Raw genomic sequence first — 26,924 nt, 5'->3', positions numbered from 1 at the left:
AATGAAAACTCTAGTTTTATCATAAAATTGGAACACTAACATAATTATAAAGTATAATGAAGCAGTAATTTGACTCAGAAGGGGATCTAATAGGAAGCACAAAAACAAAACAAAACCAGGAAAAGAATATTTTTAAAAATCATAAAACTTTATTAAAAATACAAATTCCAGAGAAATCTGTGGCATTTCAGGCAGCTCTATGGGTTTTTCATAAACAGATTTGAAAAATCCTCTCTTAAACATGACTACTTTAGTGAAAGTCCTACTCTTAATCACATAGTGGGGGCTGCCGGCCACTTGCCTAATATTTTACAACTATGAAGACAAAGTACCGGCAATTCTATGCTTACTGCGGCAGCTCTATGTTGCACCCAAGCACCCAAGGGAAACACAAGCTCTCTGTTTCTCAGAGCTGACTCCCTCTATCCCCTAAGTTTGTCTCATAGGTGGTAACCCAAGGGTGTGGTCCCTGTGCATAAATTTGTCTAATTGGATTCATAATTCATACCTCTCCCAACTCAGAGAATATTCTGTTCTTTTTCTTTTGTACTGCATTTCCATTCAGTTATAGGAGTACAGCTTAATAGTCAATTATGCAGAATTGAACTGCATATATAGTTATTTAATCATATCCACAGAAGTAAAGGGAACATAATTATTTTTCTAAATTTACCACATTCTACCTGAGGCAGCTGTGGTGTGGTTGATAGACCGCCTCAGTGACAGAGAAATCCTGCCTTTGACACATACTGGCTGAGTGACAGTTGGGCAAATTATTTGATCTCTTTGTGTCCTAGGCAGCTAAGATTATAATGTAACATCTGGTTTTGCTTAAGATCTCATCTATTGTGCTGATGTATTAAAAATGGCCTGGGTTACTAGTAATTCTGCTCTTAGAAGGCTTGTGTTTATGTTTTAAAGCATAATGAAGTAGTAGTTTGAGTCAGAAGGGAATCCAATAGGAAGCACAGAAACAAAAAGAAACCAAGAAAAGAATATTTTAAAAAATCAGTCCCCAATTAGGGAACAAAACTGGCAATTGGCTGTGGGGCTAAGCCCTGTGCTAGGAAAATCTCTCTCTCCTATATAGCTACCATTGTAACCACATAGTGAGAAGAAAGGGACACTAGGTAATGAATGTAAAGACAGGATCATCCATAGGTGTTTATGAGAAATAATATAAAATCCAGAAAATGTATTATTTAATAGAATGAAAAGACCTAATTAAGTGGAAATGAGGCAGGGGCAGGGTAAAGACTGCCTGTTTCTCCTGCCTGTTTTTCTCTCGGTATTCCTGCTTCTGGAGCAAGTGCCTGTGATAAAAACAGTCACACACCTCTCTACTTGCCAATTAAGAGGTCATCTCCTGTGGTCTGGAACAAGGAAACTGCATATTCCACAGACACTGCCTCCAGCACTAGGGCCATTGTTGTGAGTTGTGGGACCTCTCTCTACTCTTCATTGTATTTTGAGGGTTCCTCATCTGCTATCCATGCAAAACTTCTGCTCTCCCATTTGAGCGTTGTCATCACACTGGTTTCCTCTCTTCCTGTACAGGGAAAAGCTACAACTCCTGAGGTCTTTGTGGTCAGGCAACCCTTTGTCAGAGGTTGTTATAATAAGTTGCCAAGGAAATGCCAACTTATGTTGTTAGAGGGAGTTTCTCCATGTAAGAGTTACCTATATCAATGAAATCATATGCCTGTGTCATTATATGCCTGAACTAGCCTATAGGACTTCTGTAAGTATAGCTCAGTTGGTTGGACTCAGACCACTGCATCAACTCTTATCACGAGGACAAGGTGAGATCCGCATTTAAAAGGTGCTGCATTCCTATCTTATGCATGGAAAACTCCCACTTTCTTTTCTCTTAAGCCCTATGATACCCACTGCTCAAGTGAAAACCATACCTACACTTTACTGCTTCCACTCCCCATTATCTCCTTCCCACCCACCTAAGCCATCCCCCTTTGAAGGCCCTATCTAGTTTCTTCCAAAAAGCTGTCTAGAACCCCCATTTTGTTGCTAAGAAATTTCTCTTTCTCTTAAACAAAATTTTCTTCCTTTAGTCCTCTTTCAGGCATTCACAGTGACCTAGATACCCTGCCCCCAAATCTCTTTCTCTAAAGATACTATATCTCTGATCACCTTCTCTACTATTGCATGTGCCTTTTTTTTTTTAAAGTAACCCAGACTGGGGCAGCTAGGTGGCCCAGTGAGTAGAGCACCAGCCCTGGAGTAGGGAGGACCTGAGTTCAGATCTGGCCTCAGACACTTGATATTCACTAGCTGTGTGACCTTGGGCAAGTCACTTAACCCCAATTGCCCTGCCTTCCCCCCTCCAAAAAGCAAAAAACAAAATAAAACAAAGTAACAGACATATTGGATTGGGGAAATGTAAGACACTCTTTTGCTCCCCATTGCCATTTTTAGAACTTCTGGCTGATGTCATCACTCATTAACCTCTTCTTCTTAGAGGTTTGCTCAATCCATATGTACCTTCCTGACCAGATTCTGGTCATAGATCTAGACCCTCCTCCTTCCACCAAAATCACCCTTCTTCTTTCAGTAGAGTTTGGTACTGTCTTGTAGTTTTCTTCATCTCAACTGCTTTTGTTATAATTGGAGACATCAATTTACATATCTCCTCACGCACCTTGGTCTCTGTTTATAAATCTCCTTAGCTCCTATATCTTACAACTTCACTTTACCTAAGCTCCACAGAGTCATGCTCAAACTCACGATCTCAATGTCCCTTTGTGGTATAAACACATTGCTATTGTACTCTGTATTTTAGACAAAGCCACCCAGAAATCTTAAAAATTTGTCATTTTCCTAAAAATATCCCATTGTTCTGATTTAGAGAGAAATGCTAAAAATGAGGAAATAAAACCCTTAAGCCCTAGGACATCTCTCAATAAAAGACATTTTAGAAGTATCACAGTAATCTTGAACAAGCAAAATTTAACAATGTGCTAAAACATAGCTATACGACTCAGGGTAAGGTAAAAGTTAACATTTTGCTTCATTAAAGCAGAACAATAGTAATTTAATCTTGGATAATCATTTCCCTAATACCATTAAATCTCTTTGTGACCACTTCCCTCATAGGTTTTTCTCCCAGCTGGTCACAGGTAACCTGAAATAATTGATAGGGAAAGACTCATAAGAGCTTTTCTTTCAGATTAATCCAAAGACTTCAGATTTGGATATTTTTAAAAAATGTTTTATCAATATTTTTAAAAGGGGAGGACTTTGTCTGCTTCCACAACCCAATACATGTTTCATTGACATGATCAAGAACTTTGAAATTCTTCTATTTGGGTATCCTTCCATTTCTTCCTGTGCCTTAATCCTTCTAAATTTATTTTTAATCCTTGGTAGAACCTCTAGTCCCTCCATTCCTCAATACTCTCTTTGGATATTACCCCTTTTCTGGGCTTCACTTTTTTTCTTTCCAATATTGAATTTATAGTTAACCAGTTCAACTGCATACTGCTTTCTAGTCCTGTATCTTTGCTTCTCTGTCTTATTGCTGTTCAGGCTTATCCAGAGCAGGATTACTCCTACCTTCTGCTATTTCTCCTCTTACTTACTTGTTCCTGAATGATGCTGGACAAAGTAGTCAAACTGTGCTTAGTAGATCTACTGTAAATTTATATTATCCAATTTCAAACAGGTCCTCATCACTACAAGGCAATTCTTTTATGCTTGAATCTATTGAATTGAATGGATTAGTCCCCAAGACTTCACCTAATACTTCAACAAGAAGATAGAGGCCATACACTTGTAAGCTCTCCCTTTCACCTATTTTATATCTAAAAAACTCTTTGATATAACCCTCCCCCTGAATCTTTGTTCCAAACTCTGATAAGGAGGTAACCTTCTCTTTGCCAATGTCAAACCCTCTACTGTGCCCTTGATCGCACAGTCTCCCATCTCTTTCAAGAGTTTGTCCCTTTTGGCCTAGCCACCAGATCTAAAACTGTATTATAAAGCAGCAATCATCAAAATGATTTGGTACTGGCTAAGAAGTAGAGTGGTGAATCAATGGAATAGCTTAGTCAAAGACAATTGTAATCTACATTTGATAAACCCAAAGATTTCAGCTTCTGGGATAAGAACTTACTATTTGACAAAAACTACTGGGAAAACTGGAAAACAGTATGGCAGAAACTAGGCACAGAGCAACATCTTACATTGTATACCAAGCTAAGGTCAAAACAGGTACAGAATTTAAACATAAAGAATGATACTATAAGCAAATTAGGAGAGCAAGGAATACTTTACTTGTCAAATCTATGGAAAAGGGAAAAATTTCTGGCCAAACAAGAGATAGTGAACATTATGAAATGCAAAATGGATAATTTTGATTACATTAAATTAAAAAATTTTTGTACAAACAAAGCCAACCAAGATTGGAAGGAAAGCAGAAAGGTGGGACACAATTTTTTATTGCAAGTGTTTCTCATAAAGAGCTCATTTCTCAAATATATAGAGAACTGAGTCAAATTTATAAGAATACAAGTCATTCCCTAATTGAGGAATACTCAAAGGATATGAACAGGCAGTTTTTAGAGGAAGAAATTAAAGCTATCTATAGTTATATGAAAAAATGCTCTAAATCACTATTGATTAAAGAAATGAAAATTAAAACAACACTGAGGTACTACCTCATACCTATCAGATTGGCTAACAAGACAGAAAAGAAAAATGATAAATGTTGGAGAAGATGTGGGAAAATTGGGACACTAATGTACTGTTGATAGAGTTGTGAACTGATCCCATCATTCTGGAGAACAATTTGGAACTATGCCCAAAGGGCAACCAAACTGTGTATACCTTTTGATCCAGTAATACCACTACAAAGTCTGTACCCCAAAGAGATCATAAAAAAGGGAAAAGGACCCACATTTACAAAAATATTTAGAGCAGCTCTCTTTGTGGGGGCAAAGAATTGGAATTTGAGAGGATGCCCATCAATTGGGGAATGCCTGAACAAGTTGTGGAATATGAATGTAATGGAATCCTATTGTTCTATAAGAAAGGATGAACAGGCAAATTTCAGAAACTTGGAAAGACTTATATGAACTGATGCAGAGTGAAGTGAGCAGAACCAGGAGAACATTGTACACAGTAACAGCAACATTGTTCAATGACTAACTTTGATAGACATGGCTCTTCTCAGCAATACAATGGCAAATTATATTCAAAGACAATTCCAAAAGTATCATGATGGAAAATACTATACATATTTAAAGAAAGAACTATGGAGTCTGAATGCAGATCAAAGCTTATTATTTTCACCTTAAATTTTTTTTCTCTCTTGTGGTTTTTCCCTTTTGTTCTAATTCTTCTTTCACAACATGACTAATGTGGAAATGTGTTTAATGTGATTGTACATATATAGTCTATGTCAGATTACTTGCTATCTTGGGGAGGAGAGAGGAGGGAGGGAGAAAAAAATTTGGAATTCAAAATTTTATAAAAGTGAATATTGAAAAAAGTAATAAAGAGTTTGCCAATGATCATCCCTTTTCTTTCTTTTCCTCATTTTACATATCTTCTTACTCATTTCCCCACTGTTCATAGTATGCATAGGCCATTCTTTAAAAAACTGATACCATCATACCATCTCCTTAAGCTGTTATTCTATATTTCTCCTCCTTTTTTACAAACTCCTAGAAAAATCTCTCTACTCTTATTTATTCCACTTCTCTCATTCTTTTTCCTTTAAAATTTTTTAAATTGAATTTTTAAAATTAATAAGCATCTATTTTTCTCCACCCTCCCTCTCTCCCCCAAATCAAACAACAAGAAGAAAAAGTATGTATTAAAATATGCATAGTCAAGCAAAGCAAATTCCCTTCTTGATCATGTGCAAAAATATACTTTTTATTGTGCATCTTGAATTAATCACTTTTCAGAAGATTGGTAGCACACTTCTTGATCCTTTGGAGTAATGGTTTATTATTGCATTGATCAGAGTTAAGTCTTTCAAAATTGTATTTCTGGATAATGTTGTTTTAACAGTTTAAATTGTTCCCCTGATTCTACTTACTTCACTCTGCCTCAATTCATATAGGTCTTAGTTTTCTCTGAAACTGTCTACGTTATAATTTTTTATATTACAATAATATTTAATTATATTCATATACCTTAACTTACTTAGTCATTCCCCAATTCATGGACACCATTTTCCATTACAAAAAGAGTTGCCATAAATATCTTAATACATATGGATATTTTTCTTCATTTAAAAAAATTCTTTCAGGTATAGGCCTAATAGTGGCATTTCTGGGGCAAAGGGTATGCACAGTTTAGTGACTTTTGGGACACAGTTCCAAATTGCTTTTCAGCAAGATTAAGCCAAGTCTCTGCTCCTCAGACATTGGTGTACCTATTTTCCTGCAGCTCCTCCAACACTTGTCATTTTCCTTTTTTGTCATCTTTGCCAGTCTGATCTGTATGAAATGCAACCTCAGAGTTGCTTTAATTTGTATTTCTCTAAGTATTTGATACTTGGAGCATTTTTTTCATATGGCTATTTCTTCCTTTGAAACTTTGAGAGTTTCTTAGTTTGAAAACTGCCTGTTCATATCCTTTGACCATTTATTAATAGGGTAATGATTTCTGTTCTTAAAAATTCATATCGGTTCCTTATGTATTTTGGATAGAAGCCTTTATCAGAAAAACTTGCTGCAAACATTTTTCCACAGTTGCCCATTTCCCTTATAATTATAACTACATTATTTTTATTTATTTTGTTTCTCAACCCTTTTCAATCTGGCCTCTGGCCTCATTAAAATAAAAACAAACAAACCCGAAGCTATTCTCTATTTGTCAGTGATCTTTTAACTGACAAATCCAATGGCCTCTTCTCAGTCCTCATCCTTCTTTCCCTCTCTTTAGCATTTGACACCATTGATCACCGTATCCTCCTGGATAATCTCTCCAAAATATCTCTCAGACCTTTCCTCTATTATCTGTTCACAGAACCACCATCCTGACTCAGTTTCTAATTGCCTCAATTCTCCTCTATTGCATTTTCCCCATCGTGTACCCTACACTCTAGCTAAACTGGCTTAATTACTATTCCCTGAAATCAGCACTCCATCTTTTATTTATATACCTTTGTATAGGCCAACCTCCTTGTCAGTGATGGGGAAAATATGTGAAAAGGAAGACTGGAGCCAGATTGTGAAAGGTTTTAAATGCCATACTGAGAGATTTGTATTTCTTAGAGGCAAAGGGGAGCTACTAAGAGTTATTAAAAAGGTGAGTAAATAGCCAGACTTGTGCTTTAGGATTGTGTGAAGAATGGAGCTGCTGGTAGTAGAGAAATCCATTATAAAGCTGGCAAAGATACTGGAATGGTTTGCCATTTCCTTCTCCACTTCATTTTACAGATGAGAAGCTAAGGTAAACAAGGTTAAGTCTAGGGTCACACAGCTGGTAAGTGTCTGAGGTCAGATTTGAACTCAGTAAGATGAGTCTTCCTGACTTCGGGCTCAGCACTCTATGTATTGTGCAACCTAGCTGCCCTTTTCAAAAATTAAAGCCGCCCAAAAACTCGAAAGATGTCCTTTTTGAGTTTCTCTGCTTCCTACCAAGAGGTCTTCCAGCATGAGATGAATAACCAACTATCATCAATGTTGAAGAAGGGATTCTTGTTCAGAATGAGAGATTGGTGTGGAGTCTGAGGTCTCTTCTACATGTATGATTCTATAAGTCTAGGCAAGTTGTATTATAAAATTCTGGGACTGCATCTTTAAAAGTAAGAAATATTTTCAAGCATTTATTTTAAAGCAATTAATAGATTATTTTTAAAAAAAATGTTTTCTCTTTCTTTTGACATATGGTAAGGCCAAATATCTTAACCACTGTGCTCTATTTACTTTTCAATTCATTTTCAAACTCCCAATTTCTACTCCCTTTGCTTCTGGAGGCCCATGTCTAGCTTTCTGTTCTTTATTCAAACTGGCTACCATTAGAAATATAGATGAGGAAAGACATGATTATTTGCCACACAGTTTCCCCTTGAGGGTGGCAGAGCTGCTGATGAAGGCATTGTGGTTAAGTGGGCAATACTTTGATAGGAACAGCATCCGATAAATATAATTCTCTGGATATCATTTTGAGGTGCCTGCAATTTCGAAGGCTATTTTAGTCTTTGTCCATCTCTTCTTGCCGAGACCATTTTTCTTTCCCCCAAGAAGAGTAATAAATGGTATATTAAGCTGAAAAACCCAACAATTCAGTTAAGAAATTGTAATGGAGTCTGAGGCTGGAAATTGCGATGTTAACACCTACAGTCTCACTGACACCACTTACTCTTTTTTTCCCCCAATGTTATTAAGGTGTCAAGTGAGCACAGAATGTGTAGTCCATGATAAAAGCTAGAAGGATTATTATGAGGCATATGGCTCGAGCAAGTCCTTCTTTTGCTGAAGTGAAAGGAGCAGATCCTCTGTGGCTGACATGTCAGCAGACAGCCAGCATCAGGTTCTAGACCTGAAATGAAAGGAAAAACTGAGGCTTTTACAAGGAAAAAAATAAGACTTCATTAACCTGCTGACTATTGTTGAGAGCTTCAGTGATAAGACAAAACAGTCTGAATATAGAGTTTGAAGTTATGGGAATTCAAGTAGAATTTGTAAAGTGCTTTGTGTCTGACTTCAGGCTAGAAGAAGATGTTCTCTGCCTAGGGAAATACGGGCATCCCAAAATGATAGAACAAATAGAATATAGAAAGCGGAGTTTCAGAATGAAACTTTCATAGCCTTAGTTCTTATAAAAAATCATTACTAATTCTTTCAACTATTATATATGTATGTATATATATATGTATACATATGATAGATAGATGTATGAATGTTAAAGTGTTCTCAAAAATTGAGGAAATATTTTGTGTTTTTCAGAATCCAAAAAGATAATATCTGAGATTATTTTCTTATTTATTTTAGAAAAAAAAACCTACCTCATCAGACATTAGGACAAACTTTTTAATTGCAAAGGGACAAATGAAAAATCATTATCAAGAGGTATTATATAATCATGTTTAGTTATTTTTCAGTCATGTCCAACTCTTCATCACCTTGTTTGGGCTTTGTTTTGTTTTGCTTTTGGCAAGAATTACTGGAGTAGTTTGCCTTTTCCTTCTCCAGCTCATTTTACAGATGAAGAAACTGAGGCAAACAGGGTTAAGTGACTTGCCCAGGGTCACACAGCTAGTAAATGCCTGAGACCAGATTTTAATTCAGGAAGATGAGTCTTCTTGACTCCAGGCCCAGCACTCTATCCACTGTACCACCTAGCAACTCATTATATAATCATTGGGATCTTGGATTTATGAGCTGGTAGGGACCTTAGAAACTATCTGGTTCAGCTCCCTCATTTTACAGATCAGTGAACTTAAACTATTGAGATTAAATGACTTGCCTTAGGCCATATTGGTAAGACAGAGACAGAGAAACAGGGAAGGAGAGAGAAAGAAGGAAAGGAAGGGAGAGTGAGGGGGGGAGAGAGAGAGAGAGAGAGAGAGAGAGAGAGATGGAGGGAGAGAGAGATGGAGGGAGAGAGAGATGGAGGGAGGGAGAGAGAGAGAGAGAGAGAGAGAAGAGAGAGAGAGAGAGAGAGAGAGAGAGGAAGAGGATAGGAGGATAGTTTATTAAGCATTGATCATGTACCAGACATTGTGCTAGGAGGTAGGGATACAAAAACAAGAAAATAAGATGCTTCTTACTCTCAATGACCTTATTTTTTTGGAGGGGGGAGGGCAGGGCAATTGGGGTTAAGTGACTTGTCCAAGGTAACACAGCCAGTAAGTGTGTCAAGTGTCTGAAGGCTGCATTTGAACTTGGGTCCTCCTGACTCCAGGGCTGGTGCTCTATGCACTGTGCCACCTCGCTGCCCCCATGAGCTTACTTCTAGTGGAGGAATACATCACACAAAGGTGAAGCAGAAAGGAGAGCTGGACTTATACCTGTGGAGGTAAGGTAGCCAGTGTAGAAAGTGATCATGGAGGGAAGTGAACAATGTGGCTATGACTTCTGATGATATAGGCTTTCCCCATAAGGACTCAGCACTCATTCAGATGACCTCAGCCTGGAGTCATCCTTGAGACAAAGCAGCAAACATGGAGAATGAACTGAGAGATCAGGGTTCTCAATCATTATTGTGCCATGGGCCTCTTTAGCAGTCTGCTGTGACTCGTGAACCCCTTCTCAGAATAACATTTCTAAACTGCTTAAAACACACAGGATTACAAAGTTAACAAAATTGAAATACAGTCATCAAAATATTTTTACATGTTCGTGGACACCCAGTTAAAGCACTACCGATCTAGATCTAGACGAGACCTTGGAGACCATCTGGTTCAACTCTTTCATTTTATCAGTTAGTGAATTGGGGCCCAGTGACATTAAGTGACATCCCCGAGGTCATCCAAGTAGTAGATGACAGAGCCTATGTTAGAACTTAGGTTCTATGACTCCAAGTTTAGCACTCTTACCACTGCACTGTACTACCTAGTTTCTTTTTATTAAAAATGTATAAGAAAAGGAGTAGATATTACTCTTTGGAATCAACCAATCAGTCACTATTCACTAAGAACCTATTTGGCAGCTCAGCTCTATCCTAGGGATACTTTGGGGGATACCAAGAATAACAACTCATATTCATATATGGGCCTAGATATTTAGATTTACAAATGATTTTCCTAACTACCTGCCATGAGAGGCAAGCAGTGATGGTGTTATGACTTTAGTTTTTACAAATGAGAAAACAGACTCAGAGAGGTTAAACAAATTAACTTAATTAAGTCCAAGATTATAGAATGAGTAAGTTTTTGAACCAGGGTTAAAACCCATTTTTTCTGACTACAAGTCTTTCTATTATACCAGGCTGATTCTCTACCATGAAGTATAAGATTTACTTCATATATGTGTGTATATATATATATGTATATATGTATGTATGTATGCATATATATGTATACTTGTATGGATATATATGTATATGTGTATGGATATATATGTATGTATTTGTGTATATGTGTATGGATATACATGTATGTGTGTATATATATATATGTGTATATTGTGCATATATACATATATATGGAACTATTTGGTGTTTAAGTTTTGGATTTTTTTAAGTTAAATTCTTGTAAAAGAGGACATAGTCTCTGCTCTTAAGGTCTTATACTGTATTTGATGTGGGACAAAACTAACCCAAGTGAAATAATTACAGACTCATTAAGTGTTAACTCTATGGTTCTAAGTACAATAGGATCATTGGACAATAGATTTAGAACTGGAAGAGATCTAAAAGAGCATCTAATTTGCCCCTCTCATTTTATAAATGAGGAAAGAGAAGTTCAGTTTCCTTGGTTGAACGACTTACACAGAGTTATACAGGTAGAAAATATCACAAGTGAGATTAAACCCATCACCTTTTCCACCATACCATGCTGCATCTTGTTGGGAGAGAGAGGGGGGGGGGAGGGAGGGAGAGAGAGAGAGACAGGGAGGGAGAGATCGATCGCTGGGGGCTAGAATAACTAGAGAAGGTGTCAACAATTCCTAGAGGAGGCACATTTTGAACTGGGCCTTGAAGTACGGATAGAGTTTGGAAACTTTATGGGAAAAGGAAGACATTCTGGGAGGAAGGACTAGAATTAGGAAAGGTGGAATGCTGAATGTGATGGCCCCAACAGGGAAGAGACCAACCTGACTAGAGTAGAGAATGTTTGTTGGAGAATGGAAATAAAACTGGGTAGTACTGAGTATGGCATTATGTAGGGACAGAGATTGGTTTCAATGTCTCTTCCAAATCTATGGAACACAGTTAATAGGACATACTAATTACTATTGGATATACTAGTTTTCATTGCTATACACTAATTTTCACTGAAGGAAACTAATTTTCATTGGTTTTCTAAATTATGAAAATAACCTGCTTTTTAATATTCCTGAGGAAGAAAGTATACACATATAATAGATTGAAATCATGCTACATGTACAATTGTCTGTTTTTTCAAAGAGAAAAATTACAAATAATCCTTTCATGATTTAATATTTAAGTGGCACCCCATATAACTCAAACCCAGTGGTCTTTTGCACCTCCCTTGTTCAATAACAGAGACAAGAGTACTTCACAGGGCCTGAATAATTTAATTGGATAATTACCTAGTTTCTCATTTTTACTTTAGTTTTCAAATTACCCTGCCCTATTAAAAAATTACCCACAAATAAAAACTTATTCTTTTCTGGTTTGTGAATCTTTGAGGCTTAGGTTTACTGATACATTTACTTATTTTTCAGGATGGATTGCGATTCTGGGGGCTATCTGGTTACTAGTGTTAGCTGACATCCATGACTTGGAGATAATACTGCATAGAGTGGAATGGGCCACCCTCCTCTTCTTTGCAGCGCTATTTGTCCTAATGGAGGTAAGCAAGAATTCAGAAAAGCTCGGCTGACATATTTAATCATTTTCTTGCCTTTTAAATTTCATATCATAGCTAAAGAGAATCAACTTAGTTTACCATGACATATTACATTTATCAGCTGACCTTGAAAACTAGGAGAATTACATGGAGATTTCATTAGCTCACCTATTCATTCATTATTCATCTGTAGCTTTTATTGATATACCCAGGCATATAGCAGACACTTAATAGGTGCCTATTAATTGATCAATTGAATATCAAGGGCTGACTATGTGCAAGACACTTGGTTGGTCATGAATTTTTTTTTTATCAAAAAACAGTTTTCAGCACAGGTATTCTGATAACTGAGTCCAAAGTGGTGATATTGCCATGGTTTTGGTGCCCTGAAACTTGCTATGATGTTATCTGCTATAGTGTGAAGTTTGACATCAGATGAATCTGGATCATAAAAAAAATCAATACAAATGTTTTTGTGCTTTACTTTGCTAGTAAATGTGCATGCTTGATATCAGCATGCGAAAAGATTCCATTAGGAAAATGATTGAAGAACTTAGAATATTTCTGTTTGCAATTTAAAAAAGGTTCAAAAATTCATCCCTGGTATGTAAGATATTCATCATTAAGTTATCTGCAGGGTGGGATGTTTTTCAGCCACAGATGCTCCTGTAGGCTGTCTACTTAAGCCCAATGATGTCTTCTCTGTGTTGGTGGAGAGAGTGCCCTCACCAACAAACTGATATATCCTTTAAATGTTGAAGTATATGTTATTTTGTTATGTTTGTTTTCATTTTTGAGAAAGTTGCAGAAAGCATATTCTTCCTATGAGAGCAAGCAGAAAGCTAAAAATAATCACAACGACCCCAAACTTCACTAAGAATACAAGTGGAATTAAAAAAGAAAAAAAAATTCCTAAGGTACTACTCTAATTTTCTGATCAGTTCAGTTTCATTTTTCCATGCAGGTTAGGCTTAAATTTCTTTTTAAAGTACTCTAATCATGGAACCGACAGCTGCAAAATTATAATGACCAAGCATGGCTCCAGAGAAGAAATATAAGAAAATGCCTTTCCCTTTTCCTCCTAATTTTCAGAGGCTGGGGGTACACAATTCTAGAATATGGCGTATAATGTCAGATGTTTTTTGTTTGTTGATTGTTTGTGCTAGGTGGCACAGTAGGTAGCACACTGGGCCTGCCTGGAGTCAGAATGACCTGAATTCAAATACAGCCTCAGATACTTTCTAGTTGTGTGACCCTGAGCAAATCACTTAACCTCTATCTGCTTCAGTTCTATCTATTGTAAAATAGGGATCATAATAGTACTTTACCTCACCAGGTCGTTGTGAAGATCAAGTGAGATATTTGTAAAGCACTTACCACAATGTCTGGCATACTGCTCTCTTCTTTTTTCTCTTTTAGAAATAATTCCGTTTTAAGGGATGGTCCTCTGGGAGGGGAAGAGGTGAAGGGTACGAGGAAAAATACATGTAATGTACAACTTAAGATAGAAATTAAATCTATTTTAAGAAGGGAAAAATGTTTTCAGAGGAAGAAATTAAAGATATCTATAGACATATGAAAAAATGCTCCAAATCACTATTGATTAGAGAAATGCAAATCAAAACAAGTCTTAGGTACCACATCTCTCCTGTCAGATTGGCTAACATTGACAAAACAGGACAATGATAAATGCTGGAGAGGATGTGGGAAAATTAGAACACTGTTACATGGCTGGTGGAGTTGTGAACTGATCCAGTCATTCTGGAGAGCAATTTGGAACTATGCCCAAAGGGCTATAAAAATGTTCATACCCTTTGACCCAGCAATACCACTTTTAGGGTTGTATCCCAAAGAGATCACACAAGTGGGAAAAGGACCCATATGTACAAAAATATTTATAGCGGCTCTTTGTGTGGTAGCAAAGAATTGGAAATCAAGGGGGTGCCCATCAATTGGGGAATGACTGAACAAGTTGTCATATATGAAGGTAATGGAATACTATTGTGCTATAAGAAATGGGGAAGATACGGACTTCATAATAATCTGGAAAAACTTACACGATATAATGCTGAGTGAGCAGAGCAGAACTAGGAGAACATTATACACAATCACAGAAATATGGATTCTGTGATGGCTAACCTTGATAGACTTTGCTCTTCTCAGCAATACAAGGTTCAAAGACAACTCCAAAGGACTCATGATGGAAATAGCTGTCTACATCCAGAGAAAGAACTATGGAGTCTGAATGCAGATTGAGGCAAACTGTTTACTCTCCTTTTTTTTCTTTTGTTTTTTTTTCTCATTTTTGTTTTTGTTTTGTTTTTGTTTCTTTTTTCTCATGATTCATTCCATTGGTCATAATTCTTCTTTACAACTTGACTATTGTGTAAATAAGTTCAATGTGAAGTTATATGTAGAAGATATATCAGATTCCATGCTGTCTTGGGGAGGGAAGAAGGGAGGGGGTGAAGAAAATCTGGAACTCAAAATCATGCGGAACTGAGTGTTGTAAACTAAAAATAAAAAATCTTAATAAAAAAGAAGGGAAAAATAATAGTCCATTTTCATCTTAAAGAAGAGATATGAAGAGGCACCTCCCTCCTTCCTTTGCTGAAGGAGTTCTCCAACTGAAGGAAATTCAGGAGATATTGGAAGAGTGAAACCAGTGGAAATATTATGAACTTAAAAATTCTGCAGATCTCCCCAAGTCTTTGAGAGACAGGGAACTATGGGTGTACAACACTGTATATACAATAATATTGACTTGATTAATGGTTAGTTTTACTGACCAATTTATTTTAGTTCTTTGCTATAAGGTATAGCTCTCTTAGAAGGGCAGGGTAGAGGGATATACTGGGAAATACAGTTGATATAAACAAGACATTAAAATTTTGCCATATAATAAATAAATTGTTATATTCCTATTTCTAATATAATTTTAAAATTACTTCAACTAGTTTTTACATCTTATTCCTTATATTCAACATAAGCTCCTTTAATACCTAAAGTTATGTTTGCATTTACATTATGGAATATTGAACCAATAAAATCCCTGGTATAGATCCCTTCAAACCCATTTATTCCAACTTTTAGGATAGTTTTGTTTCATAGCACCTGACAAATGGTAAGTACTTGTTTTTGTGTTCAGTTGTTTCAGTCAATTCTTTGTGACCCCATTTGGTATTTTCTTGGCAAAGATATTAGAGTGGTTGGTCATTTTCTTCTCCACCTCATTTTGCAGATGAGAAAACTGAGGCAAACAAGGTCAAGTGACTTGCCCAGGGCCACATAGCTAGTATATGTCTGAGGCTAGATTTGAATTCAGTGCTGCTCAGTCCAGTGCTGTATCAATTGTGCCACCTAGGTGTAAGTACTTAATATATGTTTTATTGACTAATTGAAGCACTGGGAAGCAGGACATTGTAGGAAGGAAGGTGATGGGGAAAGAAAGGAAGGAAGAATGGAAGGAAGAAAGGAAGGAAAGAAAGGAAGGAAGAATGGAAGGAAAGAAAGGAAGGAAGAAAGGAAGGAAGGAGTGAAGGAAGGAGGGGAGGAGGAATGAAAGAATGAATGAACATTTATTAAATATTTACTATGTTCCAGGTACTGTGCTAAGATCTGGAGATGCAAATATGAGCAAGGAGAATGAGAGCAGAAGACTTGCTAATTGATTCTCTTTCTTTCCATATCTCCTTTTCCCAGTCTTCCATCCAAAGACTTTCCTCCTAATCTATATACACAACACAAAGAGAAGAATTGGGTTAATTCTGGTCATTTACTCTAGACAAGCTACTTTGCTTCTATCAACTAGGTAATTCAGACTCACTCTGTATTTAGGCCTGAGTTGAGAAAGAGACTTCAGTTTTGTACTTCATTTTACGGGTGAGAAAAGCAATAGAAAGTAATTGAGACCGACAACACTAAACTCTATGAATGGTATGGGAGAAATGTATATCCTCTAGATCAATATATCATCATCATTGTCCTTCTTGTTCTTCTTCTTCTCCTCTTCTTCCTCCTCCTGCTCCTCTTGTCTTCTTCTATATTGAAAGTTGTTGGTACTTCCCCCCCCCTCTGGCGTCCTTTATTTATGTTACTTTATTTTGGAAATGAAATTAGCATCAGTGGCAGCATGACACAATGTAAAGAATACTGTATTTGGAGTCAGAGAAACTAAGGTCAGATTCCAGCGTGGCCACTTATTCCTTGTGTGGCCTTGGGCAAATCACTCAGTCTCTCTGGGCTTCAGTTGCCTCATCTTTAAAATTGAAGGATTTGACTAGATGACTACCAATGTTCTTTTTAGCTCTATTTAGAGCTATTAAGAGTACCTTCTGTTAGTCAGAAGGAATAATATTTAGTAGCCATACTTCAAACAACTGGTTGACTTCTCGTTCAGTCGTTTGAGTCATGTCCAACACTTTGTGACCCCATTTTGGGTTTTCTTGGCAAAAATACTGGAGTAGTTTGCTATTTCCTTCTCCAACTCATTTTACAGATGAGGAAACTGAGGCAAACGGGGTTAAGCGACTTGCCCAGGTTCACACAGCTAGTAAGTGTCTGAGGTCACATTTGAACTTAGGTCTTCTGACTTCAGGCTTTAAATACCCTGTTGTTTAGACCATTGGTATATTTGCTTTCCTTTGGTATCTGGTACCTAACATATTCTAATATAAAAAAATCAACACAGTAAGAACATTCCTTTGAGCCACACTAAGTTATTTCTTTTTCTTCCCAGCTGTGTTTAGATTTTTAATTTATTTGTAGGCCAGAGTCTATGCCTTCTAATACCTTTAAATAACTTTCTCTGTATGATTCTTTAAATCTTTCTTTATAACTCTTTCCCATTAATCTCCTCTTATTGTCTTCCTCTCTTTTATTTACATGCCCTTGGATAATTAGATGGTCCAACTGGGACAGAATGTGCTAACTGCAGTCATGTTGTGAGAAACCTCTGAGCCCCAGCTTTGTCTCAGCATATGGCCTTGTCCTGTAAGCAGTTTCCTGGAGATACGTACTAGGTTGCTTTCAGTTGGAAAGTACTAAATTAGGAGACTTTGTCAAGTTGTTTCCTTTATCTTCTACATCCTGACAATGCAGATTGGCAGCAAAGAATGTCCCTTTCAGACAGGCATGTGGGTATTTAACAGCGTATACAACCTTCCTTCTAATCCCCTGCAATCTCACACATATTATACAGCAGAGGGGGCTGACAAACATACTGGGTGATTGTACTTAGAGAGCATGATGTGGTTAAGAACAGAGATTGTTGACGGAGTCATTGTTCCCCAAACCCTCTTGAAGTTCTCTGTGCCTAGACTTAAAACCCTGGGGAGCATGTAGCACAACCTGGCACATGTGACTTTCCTGAACACATGAACTATTGGGGCCCACAGGCAAGAGATAGTTGTTCAGGAGCCCCAGACTCCACACCATTGAAGACTTGGTTTTCTCCCTCTCACTTCTTCCTAGATAATGAACCCTCTTAGCCAAAGAGGAAGCCAGAAGGCCAACTTAATTCAACAGTTATTAAAAGTACAGTATATGCAGTGCTCTAGGATATAATACAAAGTGAAATAACACCACCAACACAAGCAGACAAACAAAAAACAACTTGCCCCTGCCTTCAGAGAGTTTACATTCTACTGGACAGATATAACACATAAGTGAGTTCGCAGATAAATAAATTGAAAATATTCACAAAGTGATATAAAGTAATTTCAATATAATTTAATATAATAATATTTATTATATATAATAATATTGTGCATTAATATAATAATAGACAATAATATAATAATATTTATTATAATTTAATATAAAGTAATTAGTGTTTTCCCTAAGAATGGGATAGGGAATGGGATCTGAGAAGTCAGGATATGGCAGCTGAGCTGTTCATAAGGCTAGAATTCTATTAGGCAAAAGCATTGCTGGATGCCATTCCAGGCATGGGGGACTCACTACCTGTGCCAAAGACATTCTGGAGGGAGATTCAGTGTTCTGTGAAGGAATAGCTAACATGACAATTTTGATTGAAAGAGGCAAGATGCAAAAGGAAATAAAGCACAGTAAGACTGGAAAAGTAGGTGGGACCGGAATTGTGGAGGGCTTTAAAGATGGGGCTGAGGAATGTGTATGTTATCTTATAGGCAATAGGGAAGCAATTGAGAGTTCCGAGTAAGTGACTGGCAAGCTTAGTTCCGTTTTTATCAATTTCAATCCAGAAGTTCTGGGCTTCTCTGTTTCTGTCTCTTGCCCACTGGTAGCCACTGAGTCAGTCAGTCAACAAGCATTTATTAAGAGCTTACTATGTGCCAGGCGTGGTGTTAAGTGCTGGGGATACCATGAAATGAAAAAAAAATAGTGTTTTCCTTCAAGGAGCTCATATTCTAATGGGGAGAGACAACATGTAAATGAGTAGGTACAGATGAGATATATACAGGTAGAGGTTGATACAGTCATCAGGTCTATTGTACACAGCTGGTGGTTGCCTGTATGGCTTAGCTATCTTGACTTTTTTAATGTGGCCAAGGTGGGATAGAGAAAGCGATGGAGGGGAAAAAAGAACTAGCTGTTGGCATTTAATCAGGATGGATTATTATCAGCTGAACCTTCTTCCTGTTAAGGCAGTACAAAGAACCAGTGGTAGGCAAACACTGGCTTGAATACTGTGGCCCATTTGCACATCTGTGCATTGGCAGGGTAGGTTATTGCCAAAGCAAACATGCCATGATCCATATATGAGACTTCCACAGGACTGTTTGCACTGATTAATGCCTTTGTGGAATATGGTCGTCTGTTGTCTCTTGTCGGGGTCTTGTGACCACTAGGAAGGATGGAAGAAGACAAGCATTTATTAAGTACCTTCTATGTGCCAGGCACTGCAAATATTATTTTATTTGATCCTTATAACAACTTGGTGAAGTAAGTGCTAATATGACTCCAATTTTAGAGGTGAGGAAACTAAGGCAGACAGCGGTTAAATGATTTGGCCAGGTTCACACAGCTATAAGTGTCTGAAGTTGAATTTGAACTTGTCTTCCTGACTCCAAGCCGTTGTTCTGTCCTCTGTAGCATCTGGCTGCCAAGGGTCCTGAGAACTATAATTAGACTGTGACTTATGTGAGCACATAGTGGGTGCTTGATAAGTGTTTATGGACTTGATTCGACTATAATAAAGGTACACCAAAGAGATTAGGAAAGGGCTCAGCAACTGTCACCAACTTTGTGACAGAGTCATCCCTGCACCAAACTTCTATGTGCAAAAATCTGAAGCAGCCTACAGTATAGCCCAATGCACCATATTCTTCCCAAGGATGCACAGTACATAAAAATGTGCAAATACAAGCACATGAAAAAAAAAACAACCAAGTAACCAAATTCTCCCAAACTGGACCAGTCTCCCAGAAAGAAGTCTTATCTGATTTTCTTGCTCTTCCTCCTCTAAACATACTCATCTCCGTAGTTCCAGTCCAGAGACTTTAGATATGCCTGTTTTCATAAGCTGTCTACATATAGGAAGTTTCAAAGTGAGAGTAAGGCAACTCTGTATTAGGGCTTATTGAAAGTAACTACACTGCCTCCTTACTTTTACAGTTCAACTACTCCGCCATTTTGATGGTGGTAATACCCATTCCTCTGTTTCCCTTAGAGAAGGCTCATTAGAACGTCTGGTTCTGGGGAATGATATTGTGCTTCTGTGTTCTGGGAAGATTGGTATAACATAGAGGAAGATCCATCTATTAGTCCGTATCAATAAATGGGCAATAGAGGAGACCCAGGGAACGGGTTCTGAATTGGCCTGACGAGGACAGGAAGCCACAGTTGATGAAACCTGTCTCCAGATTAGATCAGTCAGTAATTTTTTTTCTGTGTAGCATCTGTGAAGCACCCTGCCCCCCACTTCCCATAATTACCCCTAGTGCCAGATAGCAGGGGAACGAATAGGAACACTAACAGCCACAATTAATTACACTCACCTTGCAAGGTTAGAGAGAGGTATTGAAATTTTACCCAGTCCATTTTAAACATTTACAAAATTCATGGGGACATAAGAAAGGAGGCCTCATCATAAGCAAATGGAGATTCTATTTGTGCCTGAAATGAAGTTCCATAAAACTAGCCCAGCATGGTCACTGCTTTCCAAGGATCTAATGAACACCTAACTGCAAGAGAAGCAGCTTTCAGTTTGGGCTGGTGGATTAGAGAATCAATATTACTACAGAAGCCAGTATTAAGGGTTTCTGACTGAGGTCTTAGAAAGTATTATTGGCTTAGTTACTGACATGAATGCCTTGATCCTATAGAATATTTTGACCGTTCATGAGTGTTCATTATTCTGGTAACATATTATTAGCCTAGAAAAAAATCAGAGAAATATATTTATTTTATTTCAACATTTGCTGAACAAATAAAAATCCTTACTACTATCCTGAGACAGAAGCTCCTTTCAGATGTCTCCTGCCCAATGCAATGAATTACTGGTGGAACCTGGGTGGAGCCTCACGATGCCCAGTGTCTCTTTCAATGTTAGCCTCTTGTGCTATTTAATTTAAAAGAGGGCCAGTCTTGTCACTGGGAAAGTCAGGCAAATGCCAGTCATGACTCTCTGGTCACCTCTTGAGGATTTAGGATTCTAACGTTTATGCCTGCGTGTCCTTACTGACATGAAGTGCTGTGTTACACTTTGGCCAGTCGTTTGAGTCATGTCTGACTCTTCGTGATTCCACTTAGTTTTTTCTTGGCAAAGATACTGGGGTGGTTTGCCTTTTCCTTCTCCAGTTTATTTTACAGATAAAGAACTGAGGCAAACAGTGTTAAGTGATTTGCCCAGGGTCACGCAGCTAGTAAGTGTCTGAGGCTGAGTTTGAACTCAGGTCTTTCATGACTCTAGGCCTGGTGCTCTATGCACTGCACCACCTAGCTGCCAAGGTTATACTTTGGACATATCTAAACTTCTCTGGAGCTTTCCTACCTAGGTGCAATCCACAAGCTTTAGTTTCTTGTTTTCCCTTAAGACTAGCTATCAATTTTTCTCCTTAAGTAAGCCCTCGGGCTCATAAGATGTGTCAAAATAACACAGATTTCTATTTACTCAGATAAAAAAAATCAAGAGATCCCTTTATCTACTTTTAAGAGACCTCTTTTATCCTCACATAAGGAGAGAGCCTTGGAGTCCCTATTCAGCTTTGGATGAAGTGTCTGTGAGGATTCCAGGTCAGGTTTGCTCTTCCCTTCACTCATTATTATGGCTCTATTCCCCACTGTTGACTTTCTCACAAATTATGGTAAAGTGCTTAGCACAGTCCACACACACGTACACACACCACGTATGTATGTATGTATATACACATTTACAAATATATAATTTATTTTCTAGAAATTTACAAATGTGTATATGTATACACATACATATACATATATGCATTTGTGTATGTGTATATATTATAGATACATATATATACATATATATATATGTGTGTTTGTATGTATATATTTGTATTTACTTGATTGTGCATTTACTTGATTCCCCCAGTAGCACGGGGGAAATGTTTTCCCTCTTTCTTGAGGAAAGGGACTATTTTCATGTTTGTTTTTGTGTCCCTAGTTCCTAACACAGTGTCTGGCACATGTAAGGTATTTAACAAATCAGCACCCTCAGTTACCTCTGCTTCTTTGACTGGATGGCTGGAGGGCAGAGCAAAAACTCTAAAGCTTCCTTTTACAGAAGGCTTGATTCCCAGCCAACTCATCATTTCATACCAGCTTCTCTGCTTGGTTTTGACTCCACAATCATCATACCCTCATGCCAGGTACCCTCAGCTCCCTCTTTTCTTTTCTGCCTCCCTTTGTTTATTGACTTCCTCCATTAGACTATAAGCTCCTTGAGGGCGGAGAATGTTTTTCTTTTTCTTATTTGCATTCCCAGTACTTAGCACAGTGCCTGGCATATAGTAGGTGCTTAATAAATGTTTATTGAATTCCACTAAATTGAAATGATTGTGAATTTGTTCAAATTACCTTCATTTTCACCTCTGACTTTCTATATGAGTCTGTGAAAAGATAAAGCAGCTCACATATTACTACCCCACTTTTAGTCCTCCAGTGATTATTTCTAAAAACTATATAAAGGAATGATCTTTCTAGAAAATTTTATCTCTCAAATGAAAGAATAATAATAATGCTGTTTCTAGGTGGCAATGCCATTTTTGTAAAACAATTCACTCAAATCAGTGAACAAATATTTATTAACTGTTTAGAGAGAAATAGTCTGGTATAATGGACAATGAGTGAGCCTCAAAGCCGAGAGACCTGAGCTCATGTCCCAGCATGCTGTATGACCCTCATTGGAAAGCTTAATCTCTCATTGCTCTGGACAGCTCTCTAAGTGTCTAAGTTGCAGAGCAGTTGGCAACCTGTACTGATGGAGGGAGTTTCCTTGCCAAGAAGTTCCCTATACTAATGAAATTACAATTCCAGTCCTGATCCTACTATATAACAAGGCACTGTTCTGAGTGCTATGGAAGACACAAAGTGATGGAAGGCCTGGCCCCTCTTTCAAAGTGTGTATTGTCTATTTGGGAGAGAAGGAATGCCTTCCTTTTGGGTTTCCTCTTGGTAATTATTAAGAAAGAGATTGTCTTCCTGACTAGGCCTTAAAAACTGTGAATGGACAGAAACCTAGAAGTAGCAGACATTTGTTTCTGTCACTTTTTCCAAAGAGATTTTACGCTGTTTACTCCAAAATGTAAAATAGAGAGACATTAGGCCAAGAATAGAGATTTGAGAGTTGACAGAAATTTGGAACCTGTTCCTACCTCGAGATCCCAAAGAGATGAAAGCATGCTTCTTTATTGCAAGATAAGAGTTTAAATTAATCTAAATTCACAACATTAAATGTATTTTAGGTGTATCAGAATATTTTCTCACAACTTTCAAGTTGCAGCTGAATTCCTACCAATGGAATATCTTTTGCCACAATCACCCACTCAACCTCAGCAGAGAAGTAAGGCTACGTAGGGTTGAGAAGCTGTTTCTAACTATAATGCATGAAGGAAGGAGCCAGGTAGTAGGTGCCATTATTAATGTGCACATGGAGTAGCTTTGCATTTATAGCTCAGTTATAAACAGCAAAATACTGAGACCTGCTTTGACCATATGGAAACATTTCCACCCTGCAAATTATTCTGAGAAAAATAGAGACACATGATTTGTAAGTACTGTTGAGATGTCCATTTGTAGGGCAAACAGATGTATCTCTGTATCTGACAAGTTTCCTGTGAATGTGAAGATGCCTTTGTGGTATAATTAAGGGGAGACAGGAAAAAGAAAAGGGAGACTTTGTTCCAGCATCTTGGTCTTAGTCTCAAAGTCCTCTTCTTTTCACTGCTTTATCACAGAGGACTTGTCAATCAACATCTGCAAGGAACTATATTTTGCCAACAGCTACCTTCCCAAGACTCTCAGTGGCTTAGTTTGTGAATGAGATGGCATATGAAGAAGAAAATTATTACAGCCCTTTCAGAAACTTCTATCTTTGGGAACAGTGGTGTCAAATAACCAAAAAATGCAAACCTGGCAAGATATCTTAAAATAACATATATCATTTTACTATTCACCCAGATAACATTCTTTGACCAACCTGTTTTTTTGGGAGTCTGAATGTAAATGGGCAAAAGATACCAAGTGAAGGGGGAAAAATCAACAGATTAATGTGATTTGTGGCACTCTTTGGTGGTGAATAAATGTGTGGGCAGGAGAAATTATTAACTCGATGAGGACACTTTGGCTAGTTGTATTGCTGTTTTTCAAAAGAAGCACTCTACTGGTTAAGAATAGATACGCTAGAGAGTATATTGGCTGTAAAATAGATGAAGTCTTACAGAAGCTAGGGGGGCTTAAAGTGTTTACTTTGCTGCACCACCATAATGAGAATAAGCTGAAAGCAGCATGGGCTGTTGTAATGGATAAATATCTGTTTATTACTACAATAGGTTGTGCATTCCAGGACCTAAACTTGATATTGTGAAATTGATTCTCTTCAAAAGCTCTATGAGGGAAGCAAAACAAGTGATATAATGCATAAAGGTACTCATATTGTAGCTTGTGTCTTCCAAAGCAAGCAAGTCTTCCAGAAGAAGCAGGGGAAAAAAAAAGAATGCAGTGGCTGACCTCAAAACGTTTTAGAGTACTCTCTTTGTCCTTATTGGCATATGCTTAGATGTGTGTATAGACACACATGCATACGTACACACATGTACATACATATATGTACATGTATGTATATATACACACATGCATTTATACACATGTGTAGACACACATATATATATATAATATATATGTAAAAATCTCCATTAGAATATAAGCTCTTCAAGAGTAGGAATTATTTTATTGCTTTTATTTGTATCCCCAGTGCCTAACATGGTGTCTGGCACAAAGGAGGTGCATAAGAAATGCTTGTTGATTGATTGGTTGGGGTAGAGTAAAAATTTTTGGAAGATTATTAAAAAGAAAAGAACCTCTTCAAAAATGATAATATATTACAGACAAAATCTAGCAGGAAATGATAGAAAGAGAAATTCCCTTTAAAATAACTACAAATATTATAAAATGCTTGGGAGTCCACCTAATTACAAAATGTCTTTCACACAAATAAAGACAGAGCTAAACAATTCAAGAAATATTCATTGCTCATGGGTTGGCTGAGTCAATGTAATAAAAATGACAATTCTACCTAAATTGGTCTACTTATTCAGTGCCAAACTGATCAAAGTACTAAAGAACTATTTTATAAAACAACAACAACAAAAAAGAAACAAAAAAAAACAACCAAAGTTAATCTAGAAGAACAAAAGATCAAGAATACGAAAGGAATCAATTTAAAAAAATGTGAAGGAAGGCACTCTAGCAGTACCAGATTTCAAACTGTAGTACAAAGCCATAATCTTGAAAACAATCTGGTATTGTCTAAGAAATAAAGTGGTGGATCAATGGAATAGATTAGGCACACAATACACCGTAGTCAGAAAACGACTATAGTAATCTAGAGTTTGATAAACCCAAATATCCAAGCTTTTGGGGCAATAACTCACTATCTGACAAAAATTTCTGGGAAAACTGGAAAACAGTATAACAGAACTAGGTATAGATTAATATCTCATCCTCTATACTCAGATCAAAATGGTAAATGATTTAGATGTAAAGCATGTTATAGGTAAATTAGGGGAACATGGAATAGTTTAACTGTCAGGTATAAGAGTAAGGGAAGAGTTTATGACCAAACAAGAGATAGAGAGAATCATAGGAAATAAAATAGATAGTTTAGATTACAGGAAATTAAAAAGTTTTTGCACAAACAAAACCAATGCAACCAAACTTAGAAGGGAAGCAGAAAAGTGGGGAAATTTTTTATGGTAAGCTTCTCTGATAAAGGCCTCGTTTCTCAAATATATAGGGACACCAGCCAAATTTACAAAAACGAGAGCCATTCTTCAATTGATAAGTAGTGAAAGGATATAAACAGGCAGCTTTCAGAAGAAGAAATCAGAACTATCAATAATTACATGGAAAATGCCTTAAATTACTATTGATTAGAGAAATGCAAATTAAAACTCCAAGGTACCACCTCATAATCACAGATTGGCTAACATGACAGAAAATGAAAATGATAAATGTTGGAGGAGATGTGGAAAAATAGCTACACCAATGCTCTGTTGCTCTGTTGCTAGAGTTACAAGAACTGGTCCAGCCATTCTGGAGAATAATTTGAAACGATGCCCAAATGGGCTATAAAACTATTCATATTCTTTGACCCAGGAATACCACTGCTAGGTCTGTATCCCAAAGAGATCAAAGAAAAAGGAATAGGATATATATGCACAAAAATATTTATAGCAGCTTTTTTTGTTGTGGCAAAGAATTGGAAATTGACTAGATGATCATCAGTTAGGGAGTGGTTGAACAAGTTATGGTATATGTTTGCTATAAGAAATGATGAGCAGAATGGTTTCAGAAAAACCTGGGAAGACTTGCATGAACTGATGCAAAGTGAAGTGAGCAGAACCAGGAGAACGTTGCATACACTAATAGCAATATTGTACTGATGTACAATGATGTAAGTTTTAGCTACCCTGATCAGTACAATGATCCAAGACAATTCCAAAGGACCTATGATGAAAAAATGCTATCCACCTCCAGAGAAAGATATGATGGACTTTGAGTACAGATTGAAGTATACTTTTTCACTTTCTCTATGTTTCTCATTTTTTATTAATTTTTTTTTGCAATATGGCTAATATAGAAATATGTATTCATGACTTCACATGTAAAATTGCTATCATATCGTTTGCCTTCTCAGTGGTTGGGGGAGGGCAAGAGGGAGTGAAAGAATTTGGAACTCAAATTTTTCAAAAAAGTGAATGTTAAGAAAATATGTTAGTTGATAGCTCAAAATACTCTAGTCTTCATCAAA

The 26,924-nt window shown here is 37.2% G+C and overlaps 1 protein-coding gene across 1 annotated transcript in view; it reads left to right on the top strand.

The window, feature by feature from the left end:
* OCA2 (OCA2 melanosomal transmembrane protein) overlaps positions 1 to 26,924 on the top strand; it is a 625,581-nt gene that overhangs the window by 338,542 nt on the left and 260,115 nt on the right. Inside the window, exon 18 of the mRNA XM_036747301.1 lies at positions 12,327 to 12,454. Coding sequence (XP_036603196.1) covers positions 12,327 to 12,454 — 128 coding nt within the window. The remainder of the gene's footprint in view (positions 1 to 12,326; positions 12,455 to 26,924) is intronic.

This window comes from Trichosurus vulpecula, chromosome 2, assembly GCF_011100635.1.
Source record: "Trichosurus vulpecula isolate mTriVul1 chromosome 2, mTriVul1.pri, whole genome shotgun sequence".
NCBI lineage: Eukaryota > Metazoa > Chordata > Mammalia > Diprotodontia > Phalangeridae > Trichosurus > Trichosurus vulpecula.
This window is presented reverse-complemented; position numbering and strand designations above follow the sequence as displayed.